Source organism: Podarcis liolepis, assembly GCF_965112155.1.
Source record: "Podarcis liolepis genome assembly, chromosome: 10".
Taxonomy (NCBI): domain Eukaryota; kingdom Metazoa; phylum Chordata; class Lepidosauria; order Squamata; family Lacertidae; genus Podarcis; species Podarcis liolepis.
In genome coordinates, this window is record NC_139562.1 from 73,281,752 (window position 1) to 73,301,969 (window position 20,218).

The 20,218-nt window shown below is 43.1% G+C and overlaps 1 protein-coding gene across 3 annotated transcripts in view; it reads left to right on the forward strand.

The window, feature by feature from the left end:
* BEND7 (BEN domain containing 7) overlaps nucleotides 1-20,218 on the forward strand; it is a 55,218-nt gene that overhangs the window by 19,173 nt on the left and 15,827 nt on the right. For all 3 annotated transcript variants that reach the window (XM_083464190.1, XM_083464191.1, XM_083464192.1), the window contains 2 exons: nucleotides 4,375-4,497; nucleotides 5,069-5,334. In XM_083464190.1, the coding sequence (XP_083320316.1) occupies nucleotides 4,375-4,497; nucleotides 5,069-5,334 (389 nt within the window). The remainder of the gene's footprint in view (nucleotides 1-4,374; nucleotides 4,498-5,068; nucleotides 5,335-20,218) is intronic.

A 20,218-nucleotide genomic window follows, 5' to 3' on the forward strand; every position in this document is an offset into this window, starting at 1 on the left:
TTTGAAGTCAGCAGGCCAGTTGAGGCCCCTTGTGTCTCCCTGAGTCTGCTTGGTTATTGAATTCATTCCTGAATTGGCCCTTTGCATAGACAGAGTCCCTTAAGGCAAATCATATCACTTCCCTTCAGGGGCCAATATGTGTTCTAGTGAGTGCTACAGGTTAGTGTGCTGTGAAACCTTCCTTGGAGGATTTTAAGCAGAGGTTGGATGGCCATCTAGGAGGGATGCTTTAGCTGAGATTCCTGCATTACAGGGGCTTGGACTAGATGACCTTGGGATCTCTTCCAACACTACAATTCTATGATTCTGTGCCAATCTTGATTTAGGTATTGCCTACACAACTCATTCCATGGTAATAAGCAACTGCAATCCACTTAATCACAGTCGTCTCTAAGTGGTGTGAAATAAGACCAAACGTGAGTTAAAACTATATGGCTTTTGCATATGTTTCATCTTCATACAGATTTTTATTTTACTAAGGCTTTTGATTGTGCCTGTTCTGCCCAGTGGTTGTAATCTTGAGAATGGTGCATCCAACTGGGTCCTGTTGTTGATATCTGAACACATAGAACAACCTATGTAAGCCATTCCATGCAAGGCAGATGGCATCTTCTTTATAAAAAATAAGCTTATTACTGACAACTTGACCACCCTTAATAGCACCAAAAATCTCCTGCCTCATGGTGCCCAACAATAGGACCGGTCCTTGTTCCAGTAATTTCTAGGCCAGTGTTTCCCATTGGCCAATGGCAGGTGGACTGAGGCGCCAGCTCCATCCCTGGGGTGGATTGGACTGAGCCGGCCAGCTTCACTCGGTCCGCCTCATGGGTTTATAATGCCAGGGCCTAGTCCACTTCCTCGTTTAGTTTTTAAAAACTGTTCGTACGTGTTTCATTTGTTGTGGAATGAATAAGGTGTCTTATTTACAACAACATATTTCTTTACTATGTTGTAGGACATAGGTAGAAATATAGATACATAAAAGAATTCATATTTCTGTTTGTTCACTTAAAAGAAGGTAGATTTCCAGGGGGGCACGGAGTAATTTTCTTTCTTAAAAGGGAGCAGCAGGCCAAAGAAGTTTGAGGAGCCCTGTTCCAGGCTGTGGGCAATCTGTTTCATGGAGACGGCTTTTGTTAGTTGAGCCAGAGAAACTGGCAGCTGCTTTTGGCTTCTTTTGTTTTTAAAGGTGCTACTAGGCTTGCGATGATATTTTCCATATGAATGTTGGGAATACAGTTGTGGTACTCACATATTGACTTTTCTGTCTGAAAGGCATCTGCGAAGATAGAAAAACATAGCCTTGAATTTTTTTTTTATTGCTCCTGCTGTTGGGCTGCTGTGCAAGCCAAAATAATTCACATTGGCTTCCTTCCATAATATAGAGGGAGGAGCAAAGCAAGAGGTGGTTCTTAAGATTTGTCACTACAAGTAGTCTTCTTAAAAAGTGAGAAATGAATTTTTTAAAAATTGTTAAATTTAATAAACAGACAAAAGTGCTTTTATTCTTTAGGTGATGCTTTGAACATTGAATAAGAATTTCTGTAAAGTGTTCTGTTTTACTCTTGTTGATTTGAAGAAAAATGATGGAAATGCTTTTTGGGTTCTTTAAAAAAATCTCCATAAATATGCATGAAGTTAGCAGAGCCCTGCTTTTGATTTGAAATATTGGTGGTCTCTTTTTTCCATTTACTGTACACAGGGTAGATTTACATGGGTAATTTCTATCAATGCTAATGGGAATTATAATGTAAATCCCCCATGCCTCAGTAGGAAAACAGACCTTTTGGTTTTCAAATGGGGCTTCAGTACCTGCAGACCTCATTAGTAATGCATTGTATTTGTAGCAGAAAAGATGAGCATGAATTTATTCCAAGGTTTGCTTTGTCAAAATTTTATCATGATATTCACCAGAATATTAAAAACTTGGAAGAGGAAAGGGACAAATTCATAAAATAATATTTATTTGCTAAGCTTAGTTCTCTAAGACACACAACACAGACTCCGTTTTAAAATATTCTTTTTAATAGGCAGAATAGCTGAAAAAGACAGGGTTTTTTCCTTATAGTGCTCTGTTTCATAGCCCTAATAATATTTGTTTTATATTGTTTGATTAAACCTTGCTGTACAGACAGTTAGGAAATGTAAAGACTCTGCTGCAGAATGAACCAGGAACTAGTAACGTGCAAAGCCAATGGAATTATAGTTCTTGAGCAGGAGGCTATATACTAAAACAGGCTCATACAAGTTCAGTGACCTGTTGAGGATTTGTGGTTATCCTGGTGTTTTCTCTCTGACAACCTGCATGTTCAAACAAGGCCTTAGAATCATAGAATCATAGAGTTGGAAGAGACCACAAGGGCCATCGAGTCCAACCCCCTGCCAGTCTTGTGGAACTCCTTGCTAGATAAATGCATGCTTAGCTGCATACTTTTCTTTCCATTGCCTTGTGAAAGGTAGCTTTGGCTCTGAAGATCCTTCCTAAGGTATCTGGGACTAGTTTTGTTTTATTTATTTATCTATTTGATCAATATACCACCCTTTATCCAAAGATCTCAGGGCACTGTACAACATTGAAAACATAATTTATGCAGCATAATAATAACAGTCCCTCTATTTAACAGGCCACAAATTATTTAATGGCCAAATGTTTGGGTAAAGCTGAATGTTTTCACCTGCCGCCTAAAGACATATAATGATGGTGCCCAGCGAGCCTCTCTGGGGAGAGCGTTCCACAGACGGGGAACCACCACAGAAAAGGCCCGTTCTCATGTTGTCACCTTCCGAACCTCTCAGGGAGAGGGGGCGTAGGAAAGAGGCGGATGACAAATGCTTCTTTCCTGCTAAAATATACATTTAGGCTGTTTTTTGTTTTTCCATTCTTTTATTGTGCAACCCTTTGTGTTAATGAAAAAGGGCTTTGTTTATTACAATATTCCTGTGCCACCGTTCATATGTAATAACAAGGGGTGTGCTTTCAGCATCGATCAGCTGATCAGCGCTGAGAGCAAGCCCCTTGGAAGGCCCTTGGCAGGTGGTTTGGAGCCACACTGTGCCTGCAAGCAGTCAGAGGGGCTTTTGCTCATTGCTGTCAGCTGTTCAACGCTGAGAGCTTTAACGTGTGCTGTCAGCAGCCCCATCCACTTCAGTTGGAAGTTCCCAGTGTGCAGCTCTCTAGGGTAGCCAATCCCAGACACATCTTTACTTGCCCCACTCTTGATGTCACATAATGCGGTTAGGTGTGGGGCAAGTGGGCATGGTTTGGGGGAAACGGCCTCACAGACCTAAGTAGGGCCTCTGCCTGGCATGATTAGGTCCCTGCCACTGACCTATTATATTGACCCCATCATGGAAACACTTTCTCCGTAGTCATTTTACCTGGACTTCATGTAGCAACTGACATTAGTTGTGCTGGAAACATCTGAAAAGACCCTTGTTTTTAAATACAGAAATTGATACCTGAGCCCAGGGTGGCAAGGTCTCCGTTTCTCAGCAGCCAGGAGCCATGGGAACGCACATCCTTTCTGTTTTAAAGGTTCCAGGTTCAATCCCTGGCACCTCCAGTTTCGGCTGAAACCCTGGAAAGCCTCTGCCAGTCCGTGTAGACAGTACTGAACTAGGGAGGCCAATGGCCTGACTCAGTACAAGGCTGCCTTCTGTGTTCCTGTGCCTCCTGAAATCAGGAAGCTTTCAGACTTGAGTTGGGAAGCAGGTTATATATCAAATATAAATTTAACAAACACATCCTGGATACAGTATGAAGTGCAGTAGTAGGATGGTTGACAACCTTCAATAGCAATACTTGAAAAGAAACTGGGAAGTAGGAGTTCACCGTCACAATGAAAGGGAAAGCTGTGGATATTTTCTGCCTTCATAGAACTTCTCTGTTCATGGAAATCGATGATGGAGGACTCTGTTCTTTTAATTTTTAATACTGTGAAGCAACAAGCGGCGTTCAATCCATTTTAGACTTGTTAGTTCTTTATTAAATAACTTATTACACAGCCATCTCATTCTTTCTAAGGGTATTGTCATATGGAAGAAGGGCCTTTCTGGGTTGTTCTGTGCATGATAGAGCAACTGTTTCTGTAATGAGCTTCAGTGCTCTTGTTATCCACCATGAACTAGTTTGACAATAAGGAGGCCTACTGTGAGCTTACATTGTGTTTGCTGTTTTGTGCAGACTTCACTATACCATGGAACGTTATTTGTGTGGGGAGGGGAATGGCAAAGCACACCCCTGCCGCCGCCACCTCACAGTGGAGATTTTAATTTTACGTTTCAATTTCCTAACAGCATGTATCAGACAGCATTAAAACCCTGTGAAGACATTCTTGCCCGGCATCACTGTTTTAATTTCCCTTTTTTCTTCAGGAGAAATTCCGGTGGCTAATACTTCCTCTGGCTCAAATTGTTGTACTTGTAATTGCCAGCCAGCATTGCAAGCCATTCTTCAGGAGCTTAAAACCATGAGAAAGATAATGCAGATCCAAGCAGGTATGATAGTCTGTCTTTTCAACTATTAAGGTATAATTTTCAGTCTGCAGACAGACTGCCTTATAAGTGCCTTTTCATGGAAGCATAGGTCTTAAAGAAAGACTGCTGCCCAGATGGTATGGATCAGGGGTTGCCAACCCAGTGCCCACAGGGACTCTGAGGCTTTCCTTTTTGAAAAAAGTGAGTCTCTAGCCCTCCTAGAAAGAAACTTATGGGGCAAAATGTGCAGGCAACCTCTAAGCGATTTCCATGAAATAAGAGTGTTGTGGCCAAGTTGTATATTTCCTGGTACAGTACTGAGGAATGTTCCTGTTGTTATTAGACAACAACAGCAACAACAGGGTGTTGAGTGTGGGCATGATCTCAGTGTCAGCATGATTTTTGCGTTATGCCATGTTCCCCATAGCAGCTTCCCCAGCTGACGGCTCCCCAGAGAGTGCTCCGCCCACAGCTGTTGGTTCAAGCAGCTGGTTCTGATAAGAGGGTGGGAACTGGTCAGGAGTCTGGGCGGTGGTAACTGTCATCTTTGATACACGTTTGGAAGTGTACTCACAGGTTTTTCTTTCTTCAGTTGCTGCTCAGAACAGACAACCGCCCCCAGTTCCTCTGGTTTGCACACAGAAATCAACACTTTCAAGAAAGAGAAATAAAAAGAAAAAAATACCTCCAAAGACTATTGAACCTCTTACTGTGAATAAAAAGCCCAGCACTGCAGAGAATGAAAAAAAGTTATCAGCAAACTCTGAAAGTTCTAGTGTGGAAGCTGCTGAATCATCCTCAAAGTTGGAGTCACAGGTTTCAGGATTTGGCATTGTCCTCGAATCTTCATCTTCAGATGTAAGTTGACCAGGTGCTGGCAGAACAGACCCTGTTAAGAGTGCAAACCTCATGTCACAGGTCTTGTCGGTAGTGTAGTAAGTCTTAGGATTAGGCCGTAATGTCGGTTTCCCGTGGGATCTTTTCTACATCTGCAGGTTGCAACATAAGGGCTGACCATCCACATACTTTATATTTTCAGGAAAGATCTGTATGCACACACTATATCCTAACAAATCCATATGATTGTCCAGTTCCTGTTTCATGTTTTGTACTAGTATGCCCCTGAGGGAATCATTCCAAAAACATTTCTATTGAGCCTGGCATTGAATAGGCCTTGTTCATTTGTTCACAAGCATATTGGGAAGCATTTAGCCATGGGACAATTGAAGGAATTATTTTTTGGTTTTGCAGCTGCACTGTACATGAGTCTGAGGGAATCTAAGAGTTGGTGCTAAAGTACTAAGATAATGATATCCCCTCCTCCTCAAGAAAGTGAAGAAATCAGGGTTTCGGGGAAGGGGCATGCACGAGTTACAAAAGTCTTCTCAGTTATCCGCAGATCTTAAAAACTGACTTCTCATTCCTCTTTAATCAGATTAGCACAGTTGGCATTAGGAAAAAGTGCACAAGTTAAGTAGCTGTTGTTGTTATTTATGCCGTATCACCAGTTTACGTGCGTAAGGTCAGTGGGCTGAAGGGAGAGATGAGATGGGGGGAGGGTGGTGAGCAAATGCAGAGTGTTTACTTGGATTCAGTTTGGGGGGACAAGTAAGCGAGAGGCTTGCTACAGAAGATGAGTTTTGTTAGCATTATTTTGTTAGCATTATTAATGCCAAGGTAAAACCAGGGATGATGTTATAGAATCAAAGCCTCCCATGGGTTGGTTAATCTGATGTATCTCACAAGGGTCTTTGTGACAAAGATGACAAGGGTGAAGACTTCGTATGAAGTGTATTCATTCTCAGTCTGTAGCACTAGAATAGCTTGTTCTGCCCTACCCCTGCCACAGGTAATGCTAGAACAAGTGGAAAGCTAAAGCGATGTCACTTTTTTCTGTCCATGTTAATGGTTATAATCTGTTAGTAAGAACTGTCCTGTGGAAGCAACGTCACAAGGCTGTGCAGAACCCTTTTAACAATAAAGAGAAGTGAGAGATTTCCTATCTGCTGACCAGAAGTGCATTCACTTGTGAGTTGAACTTGTGCAAATCACTAGTTGGGCCACTGGTGGTTAATCCTAACCATAAGACTATCTGCCCAATTTTATACTCTCTCATGGCACAAAGAAAGCATACATGTGAAGGTAGACTTGAAGTATCGGGGCTGAAATTGTAAATGTCAAAATCTAGAGCCAGGATTTCAAAAGGGCACACTTGGCATTTTCTCCTTTTGAATTAGATGTTTGTAGAATGAATATCAGGAGAGCAAGAGGGTGGCTGGTTGGCTTTGTTTGAGCTTCAAGCAAATGATGGCTGAAAAGTTCACTGATGAGTAAGCTGATCATTAATTTCTTCAACGTACCTTTTTAATTTTGAGAAGACAGTTTCCAATTTCCTAAGTACAGCAAGCTCAGAGAACATAATTAAATTCTGTATCAATGATCATAAATGAAAGAAATTCTGTAGATAATATTGTACCTTTCTAGAAGTGCAAACTAATAATAAAAAAGAGCAGTCATGATAATTCAGTTACACAGATGTGAGCTACACCGGTAATTAGATTAGTGTGTCATCCGACAGACTCTATGTAATGATACATAGCAACTGGTTAAATGCTTTTCTGTGGTTCTTGTATGTAATTATAATTACAGCCAGAAATGACTGTGCAAGGAAAGGATTGGAAACTTCTCTTTCAGTTTTGTAAGTGATTTTATTATTTTGACCTGTTTTCAGATTGCCCGTCAGTTTTCCATGTTTTGAACATACAGGTTCAAGGTTTGGTTTTTTGTTTGGGGTTTCCAGAGTGGCCACATTTTTAAGCAGTGTCTCATTGCTCAGTAAGTGAATTCAGGCAGAGTAGTAATTAATGCTGGATTTATTTATTTATTTTTACAGAATGATTCATCAAGCCTTGGGCTAATTATTTTAAAATGTTCATGTTTTACATCTTTAACCACAATATAATTAAAAAAAAAAAAAAACTTGGAAGTTGCTCTGAAGGGCATTGGGTGAATTGGGGGAGAGAATGCCGTTTAGAAAGAGACTGTTGAGATTTGAGTTCATATTCTCACCTAGTCACGACCCTCATTCTGTAGTCTCTGCCAATTCACTATTTTGCATTGTCTCTTAACGAAAGGTGGGGGGAAATGAGGTTTTTATTTATCTGCATCTGTGTGGACAGGCACATTAAGGGCCTGGGTTTCACAGTTGTTGTGGAAGAACAATGATCAGTTTGTGAAAGGTACATATAATTTCTAGAGGGTGTTTGTACTTTGTGATTTTGTTCAAGCCTGGCAAATTGTTCCACTGGGATGAAGTCCTTTGTAGGAGTCTCTTTGATTCTAACTAGCCTTTTTCTTTTTAAAAAATGTCTCTAGCTCTCATGTTCATAGAAGAAAAGTTTGGCATTAGCGCTATCACATATTCAAAGGACTGAAAACTAAAACTGTGAATGAAGCTTGCATTCCTTTGGGCGCTAGCTTGGGAACTGACCTTGGTGAACTCTGGAGGATTTCTGAGTATGGGATCATGTTTCAGTTCTTTATACACTTATATGAACCCCCTCTGTCAGTGGGATTTACATAAGAGTAAACATGCCTGAGTTTACATCTCTCATTAATTTTCAGCTGGGGTGAATGGAATGGCTGGACCACTCCACACTGCAACATTTTGTTGCAGGCTCCACTTGTCCAATTTATATTAAATACATGTTAACTACATTACAACTCTTGATATGTCTATAGGGTAACCTTCAAAGCTGAATTAAGTAATCTTTCCATTTCGAATCTTTCAATTTTAATGAAAGGGGAAGCCTATGTATGCAAAATATTAAGTAATTATCATATAGAAATTGCTTTTTAGAGAATTATACAGTGCGTTAGTGATCCCAAGCCTTAGAATAGCCTTGAAAGACAGATCAATATTATTATCCCCATATCTTGGTTGGCTGGGGATGTGACATAGTGATTTTCTTTCAGGCCACCCATTGAAACTGTCTGCTGATTATTACAAACGGCAGCTTCATGGTCAAGCTAGTGCAAGGACCCAATCCCTCAACCTCTAGATTACCTCTTTTCTCTGTGCACAGAACAATATTTGCAAAATATGTAGTTGAGGGTCGCCCTCAACACTTCTGGGGCACACTTTCAGTAGCCTCCTTCAAATGAATCAATAAAGTAAGGTCACTTCTGAACTACCAGTATGAGAGATGCATATGCCCCTGGTAGTGACCTGTGAGATAAAGTTTGCCAACACTTTCCTACAATGCCTTATTGCCATACGGAAATGTTATACTTGATTAACATTATTGACTGCACCAGTAATTCCTAAGTAAATTGTGTACTCTGAGAAAACTTCTACTGTTAAGAAATAAATTCATTAAATAAAAATTGTGAATTCCAAGCATGCCCGTGCAGAAGTGGGTGTCTGGCCTGTTACCCAGAAAGAACATTTCCAGCATCTCCTTAACCGCAACTCCCCTGTAGCTGATCTGGGAGAGAGTGGAGATCCCAGCAGACTTTAGGGATGCCAAAATTATCAATATTTTATTTAAAAAGGTGATAGAACAGATTGCGGAAACTATTGAGGCATCTGTTTATTAGCTGTGGCTGGCAAAATTCTTGCAAGAATCTTAGCAAACTGCCTCCTAACTATATCCGAGGATACCCTTCCTGAATCCCAAAGTGGTTTTCGATCTTCTGGGGGGGCAGTGGAGATGATTTTCACTTCAAGAAAAACGCAGAGAGCAAAACCAAACCATACCACTTGTGGACTGTCCTTCTGAAAATCGGCTGCCAAATAAATTTGTGAACATTCTTTGGCTCCTCCGTGATAATATGACAGCAACAATCACGGATCACAGTGGCTCTCAGAGTGAACCATTCCTAGTGGGATCAAGTGTTAAACAGGGTTATGTTATTGCCCCAACTATTATTACTTTCATTGTCATGATCCTATGCATTGTTGAAGGGAAACTCCCCACCAGGGTAGAAATATATTGAACAGATGGAAAGCTCTCCTATTTGAGTAGGGTGGAAGCAAAGAGTAAGGTTACCATAACTTCCATCGTAGAGCTTCAATATGCTGATGACAATGTAGTGTGTGCACTCTCAGGATGACCTCCAAACCATCCTAAATATATTGACAGAAGCTGCTCCAACACAAGCACAAAACAACCTCTCCACAGTGCCACAAATCCAACTTAATGGTGTAAATCATTTTTCTAGGCAGTTATATTTCCACAACAGCTGACATTGATGCATCGCCTGAGCTCGCTCTGTGAGTGCAGCTTCCTGATCGAAGTGTTGAGTGTTTTAGGACCAGGACATTCACAGGGAAACCAAAACGCTTGTTTACAAAACTACTACCAACTTTACTATATGCTTGTGAAACATGGACCACTTATAAACACCATCTCCAACCCCTTGAAAGATTCCCTCTCCGGAAAATTTTACATATCACTTGGGAAGATACCCAAACTAATGTCAGTGTACTGGAAAAAGCAAAGATCACCAGTGTCAAAACAACAATCCTTCAATATCAACTTCATTGGACTCTATGTTGTTCAGATGCCTGATTATCATCTTCCAAAGCAACTACTCTATTCCCAACTTAAAAATGGAAAGTGAAATGCTGGTGGGCAACAAAAGAGGCTTAAAGACACTCTTAAGGCAATTTTTTAAAAATGCAGTATAAGCATGGATAATTGGGGAACACTGGCCTGCAAGCACTCCAGTTGGAGAATAGCCTTTACCAAAGGTGCCACGGACTTTGAAGAAGCACGAACTTGGGATGAAAGGGAGAAACGAGCTAAGAGGAAGGCACGTTTGGCAAAATCTTCACCATGATCAACTCCCACCCAGAAACCTATGTCCCCTCTGTGGAAGGATGTGTGGATCCAGAATTGGCCTCCAGTCATTTACGGACACACTGTTAGGACTACATTACTGGAAGACAATCTTACTTGGCACGAGTGATCGCCAAAGAAGAAGCACTGGTCTAGCCTCCCTTCCATCACACTTATGTGCAAGAAGGCAATCGTACCATGGTTCTTCTTTGGGTGTAGTTGAATTATGTACCGTATTTATCGCCCTATAGGGCGCACCGTCCCATAGGGCATACTTATTTGGGGGGGGAATAAAGAGGGGGGGAATTATTCCCCCCCCCCGAGCCCCAAAGAGCAAAGAAGCCATGACAGCGAGCGGGATGGATCCCGCTCGCTGTCCTGGCTTCGTTTTTAGCCTCGGGGCTGGGGCTTTGGGAGTGAAGGCGAGGTTGCGCTCAACCTTGCCATTGTTCTCGGAGCTTGCGGGGCTGGGGGCAGGGGAAGCCTGAGCTTCCCCAGCCCCCAGAACGGGTCCAGGAGCGATGGCGAGGTTGCGCACCCTTGCCTTCGCTCCCAGAACTTGCTTGCGGGGCTGGCGGCGGGGGAAGTCCGAGCTTCCCCCGACCCCAGCCCCCAGAACAGGCTGCTGCCCACAAGCCTTGAGAGCCCGGTGGGAACTCCTGCCGGGCTTGCAAGGCTTGCGGAGAGCTTCCTGAAGCCTGGAGAGCGAGAGGGGTCGGTGCGCACCGATGCCTCTCGCTCTCCAGGCTTCAGCGAAAGCCTGCATTCGCCCTATTGGATGCAAACACATTTCCCCATCATTTTTGGAGGGGGAAAAGTACGTCCTATAGGGCGAAAAATACGGTAGATTGGATTCAGCTCCTTATGTAGAAAAGCAGTAGACCTACCCACCTTCAGAGAATATTTCCTATTGTTCCTATGGCAGGAATTGCTTATCTGGGCTTCCCTTCTTCCCATCAGGAGGCCTACACTTAAAGCGGCAGAAACATAAGGGTAGCTCTAGTCCAAAAATGGGCAAGTTGATTTGGGAGCAGACAACACATTATGCAAATTCATTTTGGAAAGAATGTGTCAGTGCTGGGCACTTTATTTTTATGGTTTTTTTTCCGAGAAAAAGCAGCTATGCAGGGCTCCAGATAGACTGGGAACATGGTGCTCAGGGCAGGGGTTTAATAGTTTACTTCTCACAACATTTTCTTGCAGGACAATGCTTCCCAGCTTCCATGTGCCCTTCAAAACTGTTTTTATGCAGTAAGTAGCACCTTTAGGGAAAATAGAAGCAGTTGGAGAGATTTTCAGGAAGAAAGGGGATGGTAAGGGTTAAACCCAGATTGTGTTAAATGTAGATTGTGACCTGTCTGGCAGCTTTTAATGAAAAAACAAAAGTGGTCAGTGCTAAGCTGCTTCTGAAGATTAGACACTTGTTCTGTTTAAGAGAATTCTCATTTTTTTCATGTAAGAATCACAGATCAGAAATTCCAGCCTGAGGGCATTCCTTATTATTATAAAACTGAAGGTGCAGGCAGGAACCCGGCCCCCTGAGTTCAGCTCCAGCACCTCTCAGGTGGGCACCATTGCCTTTTTGACAGAACACGGGAGAGGTCCATGGTGAGCTCTGGCAGGCCCCTCTTTTTGTAGACTAATAGCAGTGGGTGTAGACACATATGACCACATGCTCTCCACATGGTGGCCAATGCTTTCCTTTTAAATTAAAGGAATGTGGGCATTGCCTGCTGAAATGCCTATATTATTGGGAACCTGAACAGCTCTCCATGGCATGAACATTCCAAAAGACATCACTTCCTGTTATACCTAACTCTAGAGCTGATCAAACCCTGGGCTGAGTCTGTATAGCCAGCTTGCCTGGGACTTGTCTGTTAATGGCACTATATATATATATTTCTGTTTTTAAAAAACTGTGGTTAGACAAAATACGTTATTGTGTAGGTTTGTACTTTACATTTTATAAATGTTCTCATCATATTTGTGAATTTAACCATACAAACAATATCCCATAACTAGGTTGTTTGGCTGTCTTGGTGTACATTTTACCCCAATACTGGTTTTGGATTCTTTCAATGGAGGTTTATACAACATGAATTACATGTTGGATTTACTCTTAATTAATTACTGGAACAACCTGTGCAGAAGTAATCCCCAGGGAGGAGGCAAGTGGGCGGTGGCCCTGGGTGCATTTGGGCAGGTGTGTAAAAATTTCCCAGGAAATTGGTGGCCCTCCTTTAAGGCTGGAGTGCCCAGGTAGGCTTGGCTACGACTGAATGTAATAATGGGGGGATACAATCTATTTCAGAGAAACAGACCAGACAAGAAAGGAGGAGGAGTGGCGTTATATGTCAGGGATGTGTATACCTGTGAAGAGATCCAAGATTTAGAACCTCAAAGCCAAAGTGAGAGCATTTGGGTCAAAATTAAGGGAGAGAAGAATAACAGAGACCTCATTGTGGGAGTTTACTATAGATCCCCAAGCCAAACGGAGGACATAGATGATGCCTTCCTGGAACAGATGGCCAAGCATGCAAAAGGAAGGGAGATAGTAGTAATGGAGGACTTCAATTACCCGGATATTTGTTGGACATCAAACTCAGCCAAGAGCATAAGGTCAAACAGATTCCTCACTGGCCTTGCAGACAACTTCATTGTCCAGAAAGTGGGAGAAGCAACAAGAGGAACAGCCATTTTAGATCTGGTCCTAACCAATGTTGATGACCTGGTTAGTGGGGTAGATGTGGATAGATCATTAGGCGCGAGTGATCATGCTCTTCTGAAGTTTACTATACAGCGGAAAGGAGCAGCCAAGCATACTAGGACTCAATTTCTTGACTTTAAGAAAGCCGACTTCATAAAACTTAGGGAAGTGCTGGGTGAGATCCCATGGACAGTAATACTAAAAGGAAAGGGAGTTCATGATGGCTGGGAGTTTGTTAAGAGGGAGATAGTAAAAGCACAACGTCAGGCAATACCAATGAGACGGAAACATGGAAGGTGCCTAAAGAAGCCAGGGTGGCTATCTAAAGAACTTTTAACTGTGTTAAGATTAAAAAAGGATGTGTACAAAAAATGGAAAAGGGGGGAAACCACCAAAGAGGAATTCAAACAAATAGCCAGCACGTGTAGACACAAAGTCAGAAAAGCTAAAGCACAGAATGAACTCAGGCTTGCTAGAGAGGTTAAAAGCAACAAAAAAGGCTTTTATGGGTATGTTCGTAGCAAAAGGAAGAACAAAGAAACAGTGGGGTCACTCAGAGGAGAAGATGGTGAAATGCAAACAGGGGACACAGAAAGGGCTGAACTCCTCAATGCCTTCTTTGCCTCAGTCTTCTCCGATAAAGAAAACAATGCCCGACCTGAAGAATTTGGAGCAAATGATCCAGCAGAGGAAACACAGCCCAGAATAACTAAGGAGATAGTACAAGAATATTTGGCTAGTTTAGATGTATTCAAGTCTCCAGGGCCAGATGAACTGCATCCAAGAGTATTAAAAGAACTGGCAGATGTGATCTCAGAACCACTGGCAGTCATCTTTGAGAATTCCTGGAGAACAGGCGAAGTCCCGGCAGACTGGAGGAGGGCAAATGTTGTCCCTATTTTCAAAAAGGGGAAAAGAGAGGACCCAAATAATTACCGCCCAGTCAGTCTGACATCAATAGCAGGGAAGATTCTGGAGCAGATCATTAAGCAAACAGTCTGTGAGCACCTAGAAAGGAATGCTGTGATCACCAATAGTCAGCATGGATTTCTGAAAAATAAGTCATGTCAGACTAACCTGATCTCGTTTTTTGACAGAATTACAAGCCTGATAGATGAAGGGAACGCAGTGGATGTAGCCTACCTTGATTTCAGCAAGGCATTTGACAAGGTGCCCCATGATATTCTTGTAAAGAAGCTGGTAAAATGCGGTCTTGACTATGCTACCACTCAGTGGATTTGGAACTGGCTGACTGACCGAACCCAAAGGGTGCTCATCAATGGTTCCTCTTCATCCTGGAGAAGAGTGACTAGTGGGGTGCCACAGGGTTCTGTCTTGGGCCCGGTCTTATTCAACATCTTTATCAACGACTTGGATGATGGACTCAAGGGCATCCTGATCAAATTTGCAGATGACACCAAACTGGGAGGGGTGGCTAACACCCCAGAGGACAGGATCACACTTCAAAACGACCTTGACAGATTAGAGAACTGGGCCAAAACAAACAAGATGAATTTTAACAGGGAGAAATGTAAAGTATTGCACTTGGGCAACAAAAATGAGAGGCACAAATACAAGATGGGGGACACCTGGCTTGAGAGCAGTACATGTGAAAAGGATCTAGGAGTCTTGGTTGACCACAAACTTGACATGAGCCAACAGTGTGACGCGGCAGCTAAAAAAGCCAATGCAATTCTGGGATGCATCAATAGGAGTATAGCATCTAGATCAAGGGAAGTAATAGTGCCACTGTATTCTGCTCTGGTCAGACCACACCTGGAGTACTGTGTCCAGTTCTGGGCTCCACAATTCAAGAAGGACACTGACAAACTGGAACGTGTCCAGAGGAGGGCAACCAAAATGGTCAAAGGCCTGGAAACGATGCCTTATGAGGAACGGCTAAGGGAGCTGGGCATGTTTAGCCTGGAGAAGAGGAGGTTAAGGGGTGATATGATAGCCATGTTCAAATATATAAAAGGATGTCACATAGAGGAGGGAGAAAGGTTGTTTTCTGCTGCTCCAGAGAAGCGGACACGGAGCAATGGATCCAAACTACAAGAAAGAAGATTCCACCTAAACATTAGGAAGAACTTCCTGACAGTAAGAGCTGTTCAACAGTGGAATTTGCTGCCAAGGAGTGTGGTGGAGTCTCCTACTTTGGAGGTCTTTAAGCAGAGGCTTGACAACCATATGTCAGGAGTGCTCTGATGGTTTTTCCTGCTTGGCAGGGGGTTGGACTCGATGGCCCTTGCGGTCTCTTCCAACTCTATGATTCTATGATTCTATGAACTGGGCTCACTGGTGACCAGAGGCAAGGAAGACCCAATGGAACACCCCGCCCTAAGTCGTGCCGAGGGAAGCCAGGCAGGAGGATGGCCGTGAGGCGCCTCGTGTGGCAGCGCTCTCCTCCTAAGCCCAGATCCAGCGGGCAATGGGGGCAGGGAGAGAAGAGGAGCTTCCACGCTCAAAGCTGGTGGGGGCAGCTCAGAGGGGCTGGTGAACTGAGATTATAACACCATGCTTGCTCCTGCCTCGTTGCTCTGTGCCCTCAAGGAGCTGGCCAGCAAGAACTTCAAGAGGCTGCAGGTGAACGTGCTTCTGGGGGGGGGGCAGGTAGGAGAGGAGAGCTGGTGGCAGCAGGGGAGGGCTGTGCATGCCTGTTCCATTCTGGGGAGTGACCTCCTTAGACCGGGGCTCTCAGCCAAGTGGCCTTGGCAGGCACCCCAGCTTGGAAACAAGGTAGCACCTGGTGGCCACCTTCCCACAAGCACTGCTGGAGGGAGTTTTGACCTCCAAAGTGGAGGGCGCAGCGGCCTTTTCCCTTGTCCAGAGATCTCTCTGCTTTTCTGGGCAAAGTGAAGGGCAAGGCTCTGGCCATCCTCCATGCTTTCAGAAGCCCATCCTGGTATGGTCTTTGGACAGAGGCATGAGGCAAACCCAGGAGCTGCCTCTGGGGCTGGCAGGTGTCTGACACCACCACTGCTTTTTAGGGTGCACAATACGTAGCCTGCCTTGGTTGCTGGCAACCTACACTACGTCACTGGTAAGCCCCAGTATGTTCAGTGGATATTATTCTCAGGTCACTGGGAACTGGGCATAGGATTGCCGAAAAATGCTATCTACCTTTGTGACTAAAGCAACTGAGTGCCCTACTTCTAAGTAAACGTTCTATTTGTTTTCCATGCAAAGCAAATAATTTGTATAGATTTGGCAAAGGAGTTCTGTTTTAATCAATTAAAATATTCAGAAATGCTTGGACTAAATCTAATTTGCTGCTTGCTAATTTTAGCAAAACAAAAGTTTTGGCAATTCTTTCATTTGTGTTTAATCATGTACACCATTGCCTTGATTATCTTATGTTAACAAACTCTATTTGGCTATAAATCATACTTGGAAATGTCCATGTGAAGCTCAATTGGGTACTGATTGCGTGCAATTGAAGGATAATTTGCTACTGAAGGAATCTGGAATAAATCAGCATCCCCCCCCTCAAAATATGTGACTAGGGTACAGACTGATTCATTTATAAAACACACACACACACAAATGTACAAAACACATTAATTGCATCTCTAATTGAGACTAGGGATTGCCTGTGAAGAGTCCCTGTTAAACATATTTCTACCTTTTGCAATACAGGAATATTGGTTTTCTAATAGGTAGATCCAGGGTCATGCTTTTTCCATGATTATTGTGGTTCTTGTGTAATAGCCTGGTCACTGGAAACTTGCAATGAGCATCTCTTGTTGTTAATGCACAGCTAATATCAATCAATTTGAAAGGAAATATTTCTCAAGGGAACTCATACAAATCAGCCGTGAAGCTGTAATCCAAACAAAATGTGGCACACATTTCAAGATACCTCTCTACCTTTATTATTGTTTCCTGCTTGGCAGGGGGTTGGACTCGATGGCCCTTGTGGTCTCTTCCAACTCTATGATTCTATGATTCTATGATTATTAAGTGCTGGAAACAATGTGTGGAGACAGCTGCTCTGAGGACAAGAGCATATTTTTTTCCAACTTTGTGTGACCAAGGGCACTCTGCCGTGTGGCAGTTGTTTTTTTTAGTGTGGAATTTTTTATTTTGAAAAATGAAGTTCATCTGAGGATATGAAATGCAATCGGAATAGATAACCTAGGTATAGAATTGTAGAATTGAAAGGGGCCCCCAAGGGTCATCTAGTGTAACCCTGAGCAATTCAGGAATCTCAGCTAAAGCCCCCAAGACATCTGGCCATCCAACCTCTGCTTAAAAGCCTCCAAGGAAGGAGAGTCCACAACCTCCCAGGGGAGACAGTTTCACTGTTGAACAGCTCTTACTGCCAGAAAGTTCTTCCTGATGTTTAGTCAGGATCTCCTTCCTTGTAACTTGAAGCTATTGGTTTGTGTCCTACCCTCCAGAGCAGGAGAAAAACAGCTTGTTCCCTCTTCCATGTGACAGCCCTTGAAATATTTGAAGGTGGTGACTTCCGGGTTGGCGCCATCGCCGAATGGCGGAGGGAGTCTGCTCGGCAGGGGCTGGGTCCTACCGCGCCGGCGACGTGGGGACCCTTAAAAACCACGGGCACAGAGCCCGTGGACATGGGTGACTCGGCTGGCACCATTAGCGCCCTCCCGACTCGTGAAGGAGCCTTTTTAAAGGCTTTGGATCGGGTGCCGGGGAGCGGCGTGGTGCTTTGAGTCCTCTGCTTTCCCTGCCGAGCGCAGCCGCATGCCATTCGACGGAGAGCGCTGACTTCTTCCATTGGAAATTTGGACTATTAACAACAACCCGTGAGTAATTGGGAAACCGGGTTCAAAAGGAGAAAAAAAGGATTTTTTTTCGGATTTGGCACGAGCGGGGGTGATCTAAAAAGGAAGTCAATCCCCCCCTATTGTAAACATTCCAAAACAAGGACTGGGTAACCAAGGTCGAAAGAGAAGTATACTCTTGATAAAAATCATTAATTCCACGATGGGAAATTATAAGAACTGTGCTGGAGGAGAAGAGTGGAGGGTGAGAAGGAAAATGCAACCCCCCCGGGAACCGGGGCGATTCGCAGAGCCTGGTGAAGAGAGACGGAGACTTTGACAGCTGTCAAAGTAGCTGTCAAAGCTGGACAATATAAAGAGGACTTTGTTATGAGGACTTTGCTGGTTAATTTTGTTACAATTTGCTACAATATGGATATAAACTGTCGGAAAATAAGGAACAACAATTTGACTTTTGGATAAGAGGATACAAAGTTATTACAATCCCCCTAGAGGGGTTTCGGGACATTACAAGAACGGTCGTAAGTGGAAAAATACTCCGGGATTCGCACAGGACTTGTTATCTTCTGGGAAAGCTGCAAAACTGAAATAGTATTTTGTCTACAGAGGTGTTTACATTAAAGGAGACAATAGAATTTTCTATTGAAGAAAGGAAGGGACTGGACGTAAGTTTTTGTTCCTGAACAACAAACCTCTGTAGAGATACCAGTTTTCTGAATTAGAACGTTTTAGCAGCTGAACAGGACAAGAAACCTGAGAAAGTGAGGAATAAGAAGAACAAAGGACTGACTACGACACGGAAAGAACAATGGGAGGAGTGGTAAAGATCAAGGAAATCAAAGGCCTCTGTTAGATTGGACGTTTGAAGTTAAATATTATTAAAATTAATAAATTAGAAGAAAACCAGCAAGATGGAATTGGGGAGAAATTTGGCCATGACTTGAGACCTTCAGGCTGATAACATATAGACTGATGGACATGGGGAATTCAGACCGGGGAAGGGGGGGGGAGATTTGGAATCCAAAGGCTGTGTAACCATCTTTTGAATATTTTTATATCTTTTATTTTCTATTTCTTTATATAACTTACGTATGTCATTTTATTTTGATTTGACGTGTTTAAAAAAGGGAATTCGTGGAAGGAACTGGGGTGGATCTTGGGGAAAATCTTTTTTCTTTTCTTGTTAATGATGTGGGACGGTGGTAAGATTTGTACAATTCAATTTGGATAGTGGGTTAAACAAATTAAGTTTTAAATTGGGAGTGAGAGCTTGTAGAACCAAATTAATGAAAGGGGAATACAGTTGGGAGGGGGAGGGGGGAGTCCCAGAAAAGTAGGCAATGAAAGTAAGGTTTTAAGTATCTTTTTTTTCTTTTTCTTTTTTCTTTGTATTTCTATATTTCTGGAAACTTTAATAAATATGATTTTTTTAAAAAAAATTTGAAGGTGGCTATCATTACCCAGAAGCTGTCTTCGGACAAACGCCGGCTCCCTCGGCCTATAGAGCGAGATGAGCGCGCAACTCCAGAGTCGGTCACGACTGGACGTAATGGTCAGGGGTCCCTTTACCTTTCTTTATCATATTTCAGTTGGTGTTCTCTTTTCCAGACTAAGCATACCCATTTCCTTCCATTGTTCCTCATAAGGCTTCGTTTCCAGACCCTTGACCATCTCGGTCTCCCTCCTCTGCACACCTTCCAGCTTGTCAACATCTTTCTTAAATTGTGGTGCTCAGAATTGGACACAGTATTCCAGGTGTGGTCTGACCAAGCCAGAATAGAGTGGTATTATTACTTTCCTTGATCTGGACACTAGACTTCTGCTGAGGCAGCCTAGAATAGCATTAGCTCTTTTTTTTTTTTTTTTGCTGCTGCTGCATCACACTGTGGACTCATGTTCAATTTGTGGTCCACTAAGGCACCTAGATCCTTTTCACATGTACTGCTAGTAAGTCCCCCATCCTATATTTGTGCATCTGGTTCATCCTGCCTAAGTGCAGAACCGTATGTTTGTCCCTACTGAAATTCTTTTTGTTAGCTTGGGACCAGTTCTATCTGTTAAGGTCATCTTGAATCCTGATTTTTTCTTCTGCGGCATTAGCTACCCCTCCCAGTTAGGTGTCATCTGCAAATTTGATGAGCATCCCCTCAATTCCTTCATCCAAGTTGTTTATAAAGACGTTGAACCCTGCAGCACCCCACTTGTCCCTTTTTCCAGGATGACAAGGTTCCGTCAGTCAATCAGCTACACATCCACCTAACAGTTACCTCATTCAACCCACAGTTTACCAGCTTCCTTGCAAGAATATAATGGGGAACTTTGTCAAAAGCCTTACTGAAATCAAGATAAACTATTTCCACAGCATTTCTCTGATCCACCAAGCTTGTAATTCCAACAAAAAAAAGAAGAAATGAGATTTGTCTGGCATGACTTATTTT